Here is a 13,992-nt window from a genome sequence, read left to right on the forward strand (position 1 = left end):
ATAGGAGCTTGTACTTTATGCTCAGCTGAAAATCCTGTAAAGAATCTTAAGATCCAATTTATGTTCTATGATGAGTAGAGAACTGAGGAGCTGGGCGGAGTGGGAATGCTCGACATATAAAGAGTAAGGCATCCTCAAGCATCCTCAGAGACAACAACACATGGCCTAGCTTCTGCCCAGAGCACTCAACTGCGTGGTGTGTATCACAAGTCCTTTGCAATCTCAGGGTTCATTTTTTTTTCCCTACTGGTAGAATAAGAGTATGAAATGACGTATCATTTCTAGCCACTCGCCCATATTTCCAATTTTCAAGATTTCACAATTTAAACTGAAGCCACAAGCTTCATCTCACATGGGTGTGTGCACGCGCACAGCCATGTGTTTGTAAACATGCACACAACTGAACTCCTTCCAGACGCTTTCTCATTTCCTCCTGAAAGCCTCTGCCCTAGGTCATCTGTCCTCGTGGTACTCACACCTGAGACTTCCAAGAGACAATAGGCTGAGACAGACTAAAGATCACTGCAAAGGCATCCTAGTTGGAATTCCCTCAGTCCTAAGAGTCCCCAAAAACCTAAGATTAGAATTTCAGTCTGAGCTGGTGGGGTGAAGCTCTTTCCTTTAGACTGCATCCAGCAGAACATCCATGGTATGCAGACAGCACACATGCCCTCTGATGTCTTAGACATTTCTTTTATCTCCATAGGCCAACTGTCAGCTCAGTTCTCTCTCCTATAGATCCGCCTTTGCTGGAATCAATCCATGATTCCATACAGTTCCGCTTACCAAAAAAAGGATCCTGCTACCCACATTATCACCTCACCTCATCCTTCTTTCCTACAAAACCTCCACATGGAATCCCAAAAGTGTGGTGAAGTCAATTCGTGTCCTTCTCCACCTTCACATGTTTTTAGCAGGAACCAACAGTGACTACTGGGTTTGCCACCCAGTAAGTACTAACTACCAAGTAGTAAGGATACCTGGTAACTATCTGCTACAGTTTGAGTCGTCAATGCCATCCTAAGGCTCATACGCTAAAGGCTTGGTCCCTGCATTGTGGTGCCATGGAGCTGGCAGAGCTGGTGAGTCATAGGACCTAAGATAAGGCAGTTAGGTCACTGGGGACACACACTCCAGCTCTCCCTTCTCTTCCTTTGCTCCCTGGCTTGGCTTCTGTGACGGGAGTGGCTATGTTGCACAGGCACTCCCCACCATGATGTTCTACACCCCCAAAGACCCACAAACAACACACACCGACAACATGAACCAAGACCTCTGAAGCCACAAGTCAACCCCCAAATCTTGGCTCCTTGTAAGTTGGTGTCCTCAGTGCCAGAACGTCACCTAACACTTCATCTGCTACTGTGGTGGTTTGAATGACATGGTCCCTCAGGCTGATGTCTGAATAGTTGATTCCCCCAGTTGGAAGAGCTGTTTGGGAAAAATTAGGAAGTGTGGCCTTGTTGGAGGAGGAGGTATGTCACTGGTGACAGGCTTTGAGATTTCAAAAGACCTATGCCACTCAAAAGACCCTGCTTCCTACTTGTGGATCAGCATGTGAGCTCTCAGCTGATGCCTTCCACATCCCTGCCTGCCTGCTGCCATGCTCCTCACAACGATGGCTGTGGACTCCTGTCCCTCTCCAACTGTAACCCCCCCATGCCCAAACTCCTCCTCCTTTAAGTTGCCTTGGTCATGGTGTTTTATCACAGCAACAGAAAAGCAATTGAGACAAACACTAATTAAGAGCTGATAAATACACACAAACAATTCATCTAGAAATCTACACCTTGCCATCATGTCAGTGTGTGTTGTTTGTGGGTCTTTGGGGGTGTAGAACATCATGGTGGGGAGTGCCTAAATGGGGAGTACCATCATTTAGGACTCTGACACAGGACTGGCCGTCTTCTCCTTTGTGGAGTGGGATCATTTGGCCTTTCTCTGCTTCTCTATCACCTTGTCAACTCTCCGCAGTTCCTTAGCTATCACTCCTGTGTGCGGCTTTATGACCTCAGGTGCAAAGTCTGTTTGGTGCTGCAAACTCGAAGCGACCTCTACCAGCTCCGGTTCTCTCCTTGTCACTTCTCCACCGCTTCACCACAGCATCCTCATGATTTGCTTCCTCTGTACATACAAGTCAACTGGGCATAGCACTAAGTTCATCTACCGACTACTTAAAACTAGCCCTGAAGGTGTGATAAAAATACACGGATGTACAAAAGCAAAGTATCTGTTGTCATTAAAAAAAAAAAAAAGTCAGGTTAAAGTGAAGAAACTGATAAGCAAAGCTGTGAACTGCACGCTCTGCAGTCTAGTATGGCACTCAGGGAGCTGGGGTCAAGGGGAGAAGGGGAAAGCATTTGATCAGTAGGTATAAACTGTGATTTAGAAGCAATATTACCACCACAGAATAATAAACAAATGTGGGTAGTGATTTGCTATGCAGGGTGTTAAAAGACTTTATTTATTCCTAAATTGTTTGATTTGGTTAATCCCTAGCCTTTTAAAATAAAAACTGACTAAAAGGCAAAATGGCAGTGGTCACCATGGAATATTCAATACCATCAGAAAGAAAACAAGGTGCTACCAGAAAAGGCCAGCTTGTGGCTGAAGTGTCACTCACGGGATTGGGTTTCCTTCCATACATCGGGTCCCGAAGCCTGGGTCTTTGGTTAGAGCATTCAGGAGTTCCTGGGTGCCCGTGTCCTCTGGAGCATCATTACTGTGGATACACGAGAGACATTCAGATCAGTGGTTCACCCAAACCAGGATCTGGAGGTAGGAAATGTTTTCTACAGAAAAATTCTACTAATCACTTCTGAGGAACAGGCTTTTAAAACCACAACAAATAAAACACAGAAGCCACCTGCAAGAAGCTGCAAACATCTGGCATCAGGGTAACATACAGTTCCCTTAATGAAGCATGTAAAGAGAGGTTACATATGACGATCTATGTATCTACACACACAAATACATATGCACTTCGTTTGAAATAAAGAAAATCATTTAGGGTCACTATTTCAGAACTATGGCAATTATCCATTTGACACAAACTGCAAGGATTTGCCAAGAACAGACAGGCATATTTTATTGATTATTTGTATGAAAAAGTGGAAAGTCCAAGAAATAAGGGGCCTAACTTCAGAAACCCATGCCATCTATAGCTATGGGCAATACTAGGTCATCGGCTAGAAAGGGTTCAAACAGTCCTTTAATTATATAAGATGAAACTGAACTAGAGAAAATGAGACTAATAAACTATATGTGGTACATACATCACAGAGAGAGAGAGAGAGAGAGAGAGAGAGAGAGAGAGAGAGAGAGAGAAAGTTCTTAAACCCTTTAAAACTTCCCTCTAAATCACTGACACTGTCTCCCATCTACAGACCTACCAATGCAGCAGAACTGTAGAAAACTCATAATGAACAAAGTGCAGAAGGCCTCCCATCTTTCTGTTTTTAATAGCATCACCATGGAATAGGAAGCATTCTTGCGTAAAGATGCACACTTAGCTAATATCTTAAACTTGAAAGATTTAGCGATTACTGAATTATAACACATTTGTTCATTCCTGACAGCAAGAGCCTAACAGTACAAGATGAAAGGCCCAGCGAAGCTTCTCTTGTTTTCTCAGGTATTATTTACTATTGTTCTCTGCTGCTGCAGCGGCTTGTGTGGGAGCCTGGACCATGATGAAACATCCATCCCACCCTAGCACTGTGGCCTCTGACTCCTCGGCTCTCAGCACAGCAAACACTGCCGGTCTGTTGGAAGCCTCCTCTGCCCTGAGGGACACAGAGAACAAGCACCTACCTGACAAACGTGTACTGTTCATTATACATCCAGGGATGAAGCTCCAGGCTCGGGTACTTGCCAAAGGGCGGCACGATCAGGCTGAACACCAGGGCAATGCAAACAAAGACAGCTGGCAGGACAATCTATCAACAGGCATGGGGGGAGGGGAGGGGGAAGAGACAACTTGTTGGAAGTCTAAGGAGCAAGGCACTGGAAGTCCAACCGGCCCCTTAGACTAGCAACACATGAATGAGGGATACAGGCAAGGCCCATGGCTGAGTTCTTCCAATGGATTTTTAGCATCTGGGAGGCAAAGGGGTCTGAGAATTAAGCCTTTTCTTCCCAAGGCCAATTCCTGAAGCTGACAAGACAAAGTCAGAGGCTATGGTCACCTAACAGAGGCACAGGCCGGGAACGTCACAGAGTAAAGAGTTGGAGTGACAATGTTAGGCCCTACGGTTTTGACCCCCTCTAAAGACTGAGAAAAACAAGCCTGGTTCACAGACTTGGGTAGAAGGCTGAGAGAGACAGCCCTGGATGAGGAGCCAGAAGACCTGAGTCCCGGTTCTGACCCCAGTGCAGGGGGTCCTGTGTGACAACTGCACGTCTGAGGACTGAGACCATGAAACCAACTCTACAGCAGTCCCCGCCACCAGAAGCAGTAGCAGCCCCTGTGTCTCCTGTGAGCACCATGAAAAGCAAAATTATCTAAATTCTTCCTGAAATTCCCCAAATTTTATATATTTCCTTCTCTGAAAACAACTTAACATATGGGTCAACCGAAAGATCTCTTGACTCATTTCTGAGAAATTCACCCTCAAAAACCTGAATGAGTCAGTGAAAAAAAACCCTGGGTGAGCGTGTAGCTTGGCAGGAGAGATCTTGTCATCCTGTCTACTATGTGCACATCCCTGGGTTCCATCCCCAGTGCTCTAAGAATTCGAACAGTAACTCTAGTTTGAGACTTCCTGGATTTTAATACAAAAAAAAAAAATTATCTCTGAGCGAATAGTTCCACCGTAAAGTCCTGCAGTGAGAATTAGCTCACTTAAAACCCTATTTCATAGTTTCCTATGGCGATAGCATCAGCACAACCATCCACAAACTAGGGCCTTGCGGACCAGAGGAGAGTCTGAACTGGATTCCAAATCCAGGTCTGCATGCTTCAAACTCACTCTGAAGCAGTGTTGCCGGGTGGTCTGCAGGGGGCGCTCTACGGCCATGTTCTCAAATAGTTATTCACTTTGTAGAGAGAGATCCCTACATTCCAGCACATCGCACAGCATGGCGACTCTCAGGTTATGAGAGCTGAATTTGCTCAACCAGTTTTTCTAAACCGTGTCTCTCTTATGATTTCTCCTAAATTATGCCCCCCTTCCCCAAACTCCACTCTAAATTGCTTCATGTTATCCTCCTAACCGCTATGTATTATGACCCATTTTCAGAGGAGGAAATTAAAGCTCGGGGAAATCAATGGTCACCAGATAAACAAACGGCAAGAGGCAGATGTGGTGCGGACGCACAGTTACTGTGGTCCCAGTGTCTATATCTTGACCACAGTCCCATCCTGGACCACAGTTCAAGAGCCTGCCAGCCCATGAAGGCTGACAGCAGCCCATCTCACCTGAGCAAAGAACCCTTTCCTGCTCCGCCTGGCAATCAGCAGCCTTTTCCACAAAAGGGCCACAAACTGCTGCTGCATGAGTTTCCAGCCCTTCAGCTGGTAGGAGCCTTTGCCATCCATGCCGCTGAGCAGGTCTGTCTCCCGGGACTCTGGAAGAAGCAAATATGGCGGGTCACCATCACCTCACCTGCACCTGACTGCACTCGACACTTTCCTCTTCTATCTTCAGCAGTCATCTCAGAAACTGGAGTTTGAAGCCTCCAGTACCTCACGGAAGTAAAGGGTCTTCTTGAGAAAGCCACATTTAAGACAAAGCTCTAACTCAGTTATATCCTTCCACGTGTATGCTTTTCAGTCCTCGTCTTAAGAGCACAGAAAATGAAGATGCCTTGGGACAAGCAAAGATGTGCTCGCGAATACCAGTAGCAAGCTGTTCCAACACCGTTCGGCCCTTATACCTTGGGTCAGGTAGGCTGGCATACACTGCGTATTAGTCTCCTGTCTTTTACATTCTTGGTAAAAAGCAGGCAAATCTAAAACACCTAAGTTCTGACAATGAAACATGAAGTAAGAACAAAACACCAGACTCATATAATCAGACTGGGAAAACCAGATAATTTTCTGTCCCTCCAATATTGTTTAGAAATCCTTACTGAAACTAAGGACCCCTAACTGAGGCACTCAGTCTACAGACTGTTTCATTTCATACCATCCTTCTCCATCTCAAATGCATATATATGGACACCATCATCAAAATATGTATTTTTAGCTGCATGTGTTGGCACATGCCTGCGATCCCAGCACTCTGGGTTGCAGAGACAGACGGATCTCTTATAAGTTCGAGGCTAGCCTAGTCTACAAAGTGAGCCCAGAACAGCAAAGTCTACACAAAGAAACCATGTCTCAAAATAAATGAATAAAAATTTAAAAATGCATATCTAAGAACACAAGTTTCCTCTTAATTCCTTAAATATCAACTGCCCATTCAATAATTTTCATTCAGGGTTTAAACACCTAAGTGTGCAAAAACAAACAAACAAACAAACAAACAAACAAACCTGGGACCCTTCAGAAACTACAATAAATAAATAAGCTGAGAGCATGGGGTGGGTATGGAAGGTCATTTTCTCATACTCATCTAAGAAAACTTTGTATTAAATGAAGCAATAAGGGAGGGCTTCTTCAGGTTAGACCAGACATGAAACATTGGGAAAGAGTCTTTCTCACTCTTTTCACTTTTCTCTGGAACCAATTAGGATCTGTGATCTTAGCCAAAGGCCATCAAAGAGTTAAGAAACACATAAAAGACAAATTCAAGTTCAAACAACAGACTAAAAGATGGTGCCCTGTTCGAACCTGGGTCAATGTCAGAGTCATTTGGATCAATAGCATCGTCTTCAGTGAATGGACGCAGACAACTCTGCTTGTCCCCAAAGGCCCGCCTGTTTCGTCTTGCTGGCAAAGTTCCATCTGAAGGGAGAAGGAAGGAACCCCACAGTTTACTTGTTTGTAACACAACAGACCTTGCCATAGCAAATGAGACTGCAGCAGGCCAGTGCAAAGGGAAAGGTACAACAATGGTTAGAGTCAACAGGCTACAGAAAGCCCACCAAACCAGTGTGCAGTCTACCTAACACGGTTACCTGAGGTCTCGGCGTCCACTCCACTGTCTTCGGCCACTTTGAGGAATATCTGAAAAATTAAAGCAGGATATTATATAAGTACCTGCTTTATGAAAGAAGTTATCGCTCCCCAGATTAGCCCATGTTAGCCTTTCAAAACAAAGAATGCAGAGATCACATTTATCAACAACAGTTGCATCAGAAGCACTTGAGAGAGAAGCTGCTTTTGGCAGAAAACATTTCCTCGGGTATGATAGCTATCCGTGCAGACAACTCTTTCCAAAATAAAATAACACATTATGACAGGAGAAGAAATTCACTCCGAACCTACAGAGAATGAGGCAAGTCACTTCATCAGGTCTGTGGTCCCAGGCCTTTGAGCAGGACGACATTTGTGGTGACTTATCTGAGACAAAATGGCCAAAGGGAACTAAATGTCTTATCGCTAGAAATAAATATTATAGTAGAGGGAAACCTGCCGACAAGACCACTCACTCTGTAGGAAACACGCAACAAAAGTACAAAGTTATGTCTCCAGAAATCCTGACTAGAAGGCACAAGAGGGGAGCTTCAGAATTTCTGTTGCCATCATAGACGATGCTCCTGGCACCATCAACCCTGGGGACCAGCCAAGAAAGGCCTCATTTGCACCCATTCCAGGCCTCAAGGCTCGTGATGTTTTCTCTCTAAAGAGAAGCACTGCTTTGTGGTAAAGATACCCTGGGCGCTGAAACCCCAAGCCTTTGATTCATAATCTTCGATCAACTTCCTTCACTTCCTAATTCCCATTCCACTATGATCATTAAATGAGCTTTCAATATTAAAAAAAACACACACACACCACCACCACCAATGGAGTGGCGCTGGCATACCGACCACACTCCAGGCCACGCCCCACACCCAGGAGTAGTCCAACACCACAAACGTGTCCCATGGACTTTGAAGTTGGGTAGGTAGAGAGGTGGGGATGGGGGTCTGGAAGGAACTGGAAGGCAGACATTAATAAGTCTGAAATATACCATGTTTTCAAAGGATAAGTAAAAACATTATTTTAAAAAATAAAATGAAAATAAAATGAAAGAGGCTACAAATTTGAAAGAGAGCAGGGAGAAGAATATGGGAGGATGTAGAGGGAGGAAAAGGATGGGAGATACACTGTAAATAGATTACAATCTCAAAAACAAACAAAAACAAAATGCCAAAATCACTGAGTTCAGTGCCTGGCTCCAGTGGACTGTCCATAAATATTAGTCATTTCCGATGTATGAGCATTGACACCTGGCCACAACACTACTCACACCAGGGAGCAACCTAATACTTCTGTATATTGCTGTCTCCCACCACGCTCTTAAATATTTCACTGGAGTTAATATTACCAAGACGTCGATGACTTAAACTCTCAGTAACCAGCTCTATAGCAATATTGTCCCCAGTGGAGGCTGCCTCTCTGGCCTTGGGGTTGTTGAGCTTACTTCTTCTAGGGTGGTCTCTGAGATGCCGTAACTGGAGATGCCGAGGTCTGAGAGGCGGTCATCAATCTCATGGAAGAGTTCCACAAAGGCGCCCTCCTTAGCGGCTTCATAGGGCAGCACGTAGGTCAGTTCATGCCCAATGTCTTCCACCAGCCGCGCTTCGGACACATGTTTCCTGATGAGGTTGGAGATGGCAGAGACATCTGCAGGGACCAGAGTGCGAAGGTGCTCAGACATCTCAGACACCACAGCACGAGCCAGCATCCCTGCCTTTTCCCTTTGCCTGCCACTCAGAAGCACTCCCTACACACCATATGTCCTAAGATGCCAAAACCCATTGGCTCATTCGTCTCTGGTATGAGAACTCCAGGAGAGCAAAGACTGTCTCTAACTCATCTTTATGACACCCAGTGTAAGCACACATACAAGGTGTCTGACGGAGAGGTGACTTGCTCAGATTGAAGCCTTAATGTGTATGTGCCAGGACTTTTCTATGGAAAATGAGTTTAGAAACCATAAAAGATGCTACCCTTCTGTAAACTTTCAAATAAGGCTATCCTTTCTTTACCCCAGAAAGATGGCTAATCAAACAGTTTGTGAGAGCAGAAACCTTCTTGGGAAAAGCCAGCTGTTGGGACTGGATAGAGACTTCCCATGTGCTATTTCCATTCCATATGCCACTGGTGATACTGGTCTCTCATAGGCACTGCTCAAGGGAAATGCAAATGTTATTCCCTGTCTCCTGGGCTCTCACCTGTCTCAGATGCTGAGTTCAACTCCCTTCCTGCTGGGTTGGCCCTCCGAATCTCACTCAGCATCTGGCTGAATCCACTCTCCCCGAGGCATTCCCAGATTCCCAGCCACATCTGTTCTCCAAAATATTGCCCTTCCAGCCCCAAGACCAAGCCCCATGCTCCCCCAGCAAGCGTTAGGCCAAGCCACCACCAAGCTGCATTCACTCCCACAGCCGCCCGGCCCAGCCCAGCCCAGCAGCAAACCTTGAGTCAGCGCCACCAGCCTCTGCACCTCTCCTCCTCTGCCTCCACTCTGCCCAGCTGCGGGGAGCTCAGGCACCACCTGAATAAGAAACCCCAGAATCCTTACCGATGGTCAGCGTGTCACTTTCATGGTCGCTGCCCAGGCCAGCATCAGAACTGCTCTGAGAAACACTGTCCTCCTGATGGCAAAGAAGGAGGTGAGAATGTGTCAGGGATCGAGCTAGGTGTAGACACCACCACCTTCGATGGAAGGTGGTTGGGCTGTATAAAACCAGGGCAGAGAGCTTTTCCTGGGGAGTGCACAAGCTGGCAGCCACAGGGTTTCCGAGGCCACTGCTCAAGGGTGTGCGGTCTGTGTGGACGGCCTCGCTGTCTAGGGTGAGAGACGTCAGCAAACTGAGCGACTGTCCACAGAACTGTGGCCTCAGAGCAACGCCATCAGACCTTTGCCAATGGTCACAGCATGGGCTCTTCCTAACTGCTTGCCTAGTTTAATACTTCCTAAGTGTTTAATATGCATTCAGTCACTCAGGCACCTTATCGACACGCAGACATGGATTCAGTAGGTGTGAACTGAGCCCAACTCACCATGTTTTTTTTTTTAACAGATTCCTAACTGAGCCTGATGTTGCTAAGTCCTCAGACCACACTTGAATAAGGAGCTCAAAGCATGCTGGGCAGGTAGGTAGTATGGTTAAAAAAAAAAAAAAAAGAAAGAAAGAAAACCAGATCCAGGTGTCTAGCCCCAACTGTTATGTACTTGCTGGGAGATCCTTGAGTATACCACAAATTGATACAAGCCTCACACTCATCTGAGATTATAAATATAACATTGTTTGCCGGGGGTTGTTTTATACTTTGAGGTGAACAGTGTACAAAGTACTATAAACAGAATAAAAATCGACTATCACCTTTTTTTTTTCTTTTAAACTCACAGGTTATACATACACGGGGATAAATTCAGAGTATAATAAATATTTACTGTTTCAGTTTCAAAGTGAAGGTCAAGGAGATTTACGAGCAGGAGTGGCAGGGCGTTTTGTAGCCATGGCTCTTCTTACCTCTTGGCAAGTCTCTTTTCTCTGATAGAATCAAGCCCTCACAGGACTTCTCTCCATCACTCAGGGTACTTCCAGAAGGACTATAACAAGGGCTGTAACAGAACTAGCATGGTGGGACCAGACCTCCTGGTCCTTCCACGCAGGAGCCATGATGCACTGCAATAGGCCCGCAGAGCAAGGGGAACGTCGCCCGCATCTTAGCGGCATGGGGCACGGGTGTACAAGCCACCTAAGCCAACAAACCCTGCCTGTCTAGTCCCCACGCCAGCCCAGCCCCAAGATGGCCGCTCACCTTTTTCAGACACGACACAGTGCTGCTACTGTTTCGGCAGGAACTGAGGGACGATTCCACATCTTTCTTGACCAGTGTCAGGTAGTAACCCGTTCCCAGCTGGTTTTTCAGAAAGAGGGAGGAGCCCACACAACACAGCTTCCCATGGGAAATGATGGCAATTCTGTCCCCCAAGATGTCTGCTTCATCCATGTGATGTGTAGACAAAATAATGGTGCGGCCTGCCAGGCACAAACATGAGGAGAGGGGACAATGGGACCTGTCAGTGCTCACCAATCATAGTGGCACAGACGACAGAAATGGCACCCATGAGAAAGACCTGGGGGAGGCCTTTAACCCCAGGATGGCAAAGCTTGGGGACAGGTAGTGTTGCATTGTCACAAAAAGGAGGGCAGTATTGATTTGGGAGCCTGCTTCACTGAGTGTGCTAAGAGGTCTACAGACACTCCCATTACTCAGGGCCAGAATGAACAAGGATGAGGATGCAGCCTTCAGGCTCTTGTGCCTCAGCCTACAGCACAGTGTAACTACAACACGCAGTATGCTTACACCCTTTCTGCTAAATAACGAAGCATATGCTTTAAGGATCTTTGCAAAGCAGGCCTCCCCCCTCCCACCCACAGGAAAGGCACTGAACTTTAAGTAGAGGCTCCAAGCTTTTCTTAAGAAGCAACTCTGTTACCCTAACAAAACACAGGCACAACTCTCACAAGCCCTTCACGTACACATGCATGCACACAGGCACGCCCGCACGCACATGCCCAGTTCATGACGAGGAGTGAGTAATAGCATGTACCTTGTCGGTATTTCAGCAGGAGCTCCCATATTCCCCGGCGAGAGTAAGGGTCCACACCTGCGGTGGGCTCATCCAGAATGACAACCTTGGATCCACCTACAAAGGCCAGGGCTACAGACAGCTTTCTCTGCATCCCACCTACAAGACAGAGGAAGACACATGCTCAGATGGTGAGCGGAGGTGGACGTGGTGAGACATAACTGGCGGTACCCACCTGGAGACAGAGAGAGGGATACGCCTCTGTTGCCAACCATGGGCGGTAACAACCTTGGACTTGGGGCGGGGGTGGGGTGGGGGGGTGGGGAGTGTCTGTGTAGAGGAGGAAGGAGGGGAAGGTGGGGAAGAAAGGTAGATGTCCGCAACTCACCTGAGAGCTGACTTGTTTTGCTTTTCAACTTGCTGGGGGGTAAGCCGACGTCCAGGGCCATCTGCTCCATCTCCGCTTTCACATGCTTCTCTGAGAGCCCTTTTAGGCGAGCATAGAACCAAATGTGCTCTTCAACAGTCAGCCTGGGGGAAAAGGGGGGCGGGCGGGTCAGCTCTGAGCTCAGCAGGATGTATGTGGCACATTTTTCTTCTCCTCCACACCATTCTTGCCTTTAAAACACAATCAATTTCTTTAAAAAAAAAATAAAATAAAATAAAAATAAAAGATAACCAGAAGGAGGAATTCAGGGTACACAAATAGTGAGCCATCCAATGGATCCTCTATATCCTATGCCCAGCAGGCCTGGTCACAGGGCACCAGCCAGGAAGCTCCAACTTTAAATTCCAGGTTCCCAGATGGTCCTCACTTCATTGTTCTAGTAACCATGTTGGCTTCAGCATTCACTGGGAGTGAATGAACCTCAAAGGGTCGAGAGCTCTAAGTTTAAGGAGAGGGAGGTCCCGGGGGAGGGCCAAAGCCAAAGCTACTGAACTTAGATAAGAGCTATACAATGGATGGAAAGGCTCTGCCTGCTGCTCGAGGGCTCAGGACATTTGTTGTTCCAGCACCAGAGAGCTCAGGACGTTCTCTGAGCTCCCACCAAGGCTCCTTGGGGATCCCACTTGCTGGTGGGACAACATAAGTGGGAGCAAATGAGTTGAGCAGGGAATGCGGGGGCCATTGCGCCAAGTGCCTTTCGAGGTTCCTGCGCCAGGCCTTAGAGTATGCTGTTTAGTCTCAACACAAACTAGGGTCATCGGGAAGGGAACTTTGATTGAGGAACTGCTTCTATCATATTGGCCTGCAGGCCTGTCTGTGGAGTGTTCTTCTTGATTAGAGCTTGATGTGGGAGAGCCCAGCCCACTGTGGGTGGTGCCATTCCTAAGCAGGTGGTCCTGGGCTGTGTAAGAAAGTAAGTTAAGCCAGCCAGGGAGAGCAAGGCTATAAGCACCACCCATTCCTCTCTGCTTTAGCTCCTGCCTCCAGGCCCCAGCCCTGACTTCCTGATGGTGTTGGGTTGTGACCTGAGAGTCCTACAACAAAATTAACCCTTTTCTCCCCAAGTTGCTTTTGGTCACTGTTTTATCAGAGCAACAGAAAACAAACTAGAACAAGGAGGAACGCATCAGAAAGGTGGAGGAGCTAAATCACCCTCCAATCTAATAATGGAGAGCACGGCTTTCTAAATCCCATTAGCCACCTGGACTGATGCTACAATGACAGCCCCACCCCCACCCCCCAGCCCAAGGCAAGTTGGTCACCATGCGTGAAGAGATAAGACCTAGGGCTCCCCTCCCAAAGAAGGGACCTTCTTTAGTATCACCCTACCCAGAGCACCAGGATCCCAGGTCACAAACAGGGACACTGCTCCCTGTGCTCTTGTTCTACTCACATGTCAAACAACACATTATGCTGGGGACAGACTCCCAGGTTCTGCCGGATGGAGCTCATCTCAGAGCGAATGTCTTTGCCCAGGATGTAAGCAGTGCCAGAAGTTGGGGGGAACAATCCAGTGAGTATTGACCTGAGGACAAGAGGAACAGACTCAAGAATCAGGCCACCCTGGCCACATGACTCAGTCAGTGCCACAGAGACAGGGCAGGGAAAGCAGTTCACACCACCTGACACGCCCTCCCTGCCTTTCTAATGGGATCTAATAGATGCCCACAGAGTGGAGAGGCCATTTGCTTTAGTGAATAGCTAGGCATGAGCCTATATCTTTAGAAACAGAAGTTTCAGCAAGAGCATCACCTGGAAATAACACTCCTAATTTGCAACAGGGGGTGTGCTCTTTAAAACACATTTTGTATGGTTAATATCTTGTACATAAAAAATAAAACAAGAACATGTTACTAAAAGATAAAAATGTTTGCTTTGCACGGTAGAATGTTTGGATGTCTCAGT

At 46.9% G+C, this 13,992-nt stretch overlaps 1 protein-coding gene across 4 annotated transcripts in view; it reads right to left on the bottom strand.

The window, feature by feature from the left end:
• ABCA1 (ATP binding cassette subfamily A member 1) overlaps nucleotides 1–13,992 on the bottom strand; it is a 125,550-nt gene that overhangs the window by 24,483 nt on the left and 87,075 nt on the right. For 3 of the 4 annotated variants that reach the window (XM_084771228.1, XM_084771229.1, XM_084771230.1), the window contains 11 exons: nucleotides 13,481–13,612; nucleotides 12,028–12,170; nucleotides 11,661–11,798; nucleotides 10,865–11,085; nucleotides 9,512–9,590; nucleotides 8,514–8,716; nucleotides 7,063–7,111; nucleotides 6,776–6,889; nucleotides 5,420–5,568; nucleotides 3,814–3,938; nucleotides 2,624–2,722 (listed from right to left, as the gene is read on the bottom strand). In XM_084771228.1, coding sequence (XP_084627354.1) covers nucleotides 2,624–2,722; nucleotides 3,814–3,938; nucleotides 5,420–5,568; nucleotides 6,776–6,889; nucleotides 7,063–7,111; nucleotides 8,514–8,716; nucleotides 9,512–9,590; nucleotides 10,865–11,085; nucleotides 11,661–11,798; nucleotides 12,028–12,170; nucleotides 13,481–13,612 — 1,452 coding nt within the window. Of the gene's footprint in view, nucleotides 1–2,623; nucleotides 2,723–3,813; nucleotides 3,939–5,419; nucleotides 5,569–6,775; nucleotides 6,890–7,062; nucleotides 7,112–8,513; nucleotides 8,717–9,511; nucleotides 9,591–9,617; nucleotides 9,691–10,864; nucleotides 11,086–11,660; nucleotides 11,799–12,027; nucleotides 12,171–13,480; nucleotides 13,613–13,992 lie in introns of all 4 variants that reach the window. The other variant, XM_084771231.1, reaches the window with a different exon arrangement.

Source organism: Acomys minous (assembly GCF_964271855.1).
Source record: "Acomys minous genome assembly, chromosome: 1".
NCBI lineage: Eukaryota > Metazoa > Chordata > Mammalia > Rodentia > Muridae > Acomys > Acomys minous.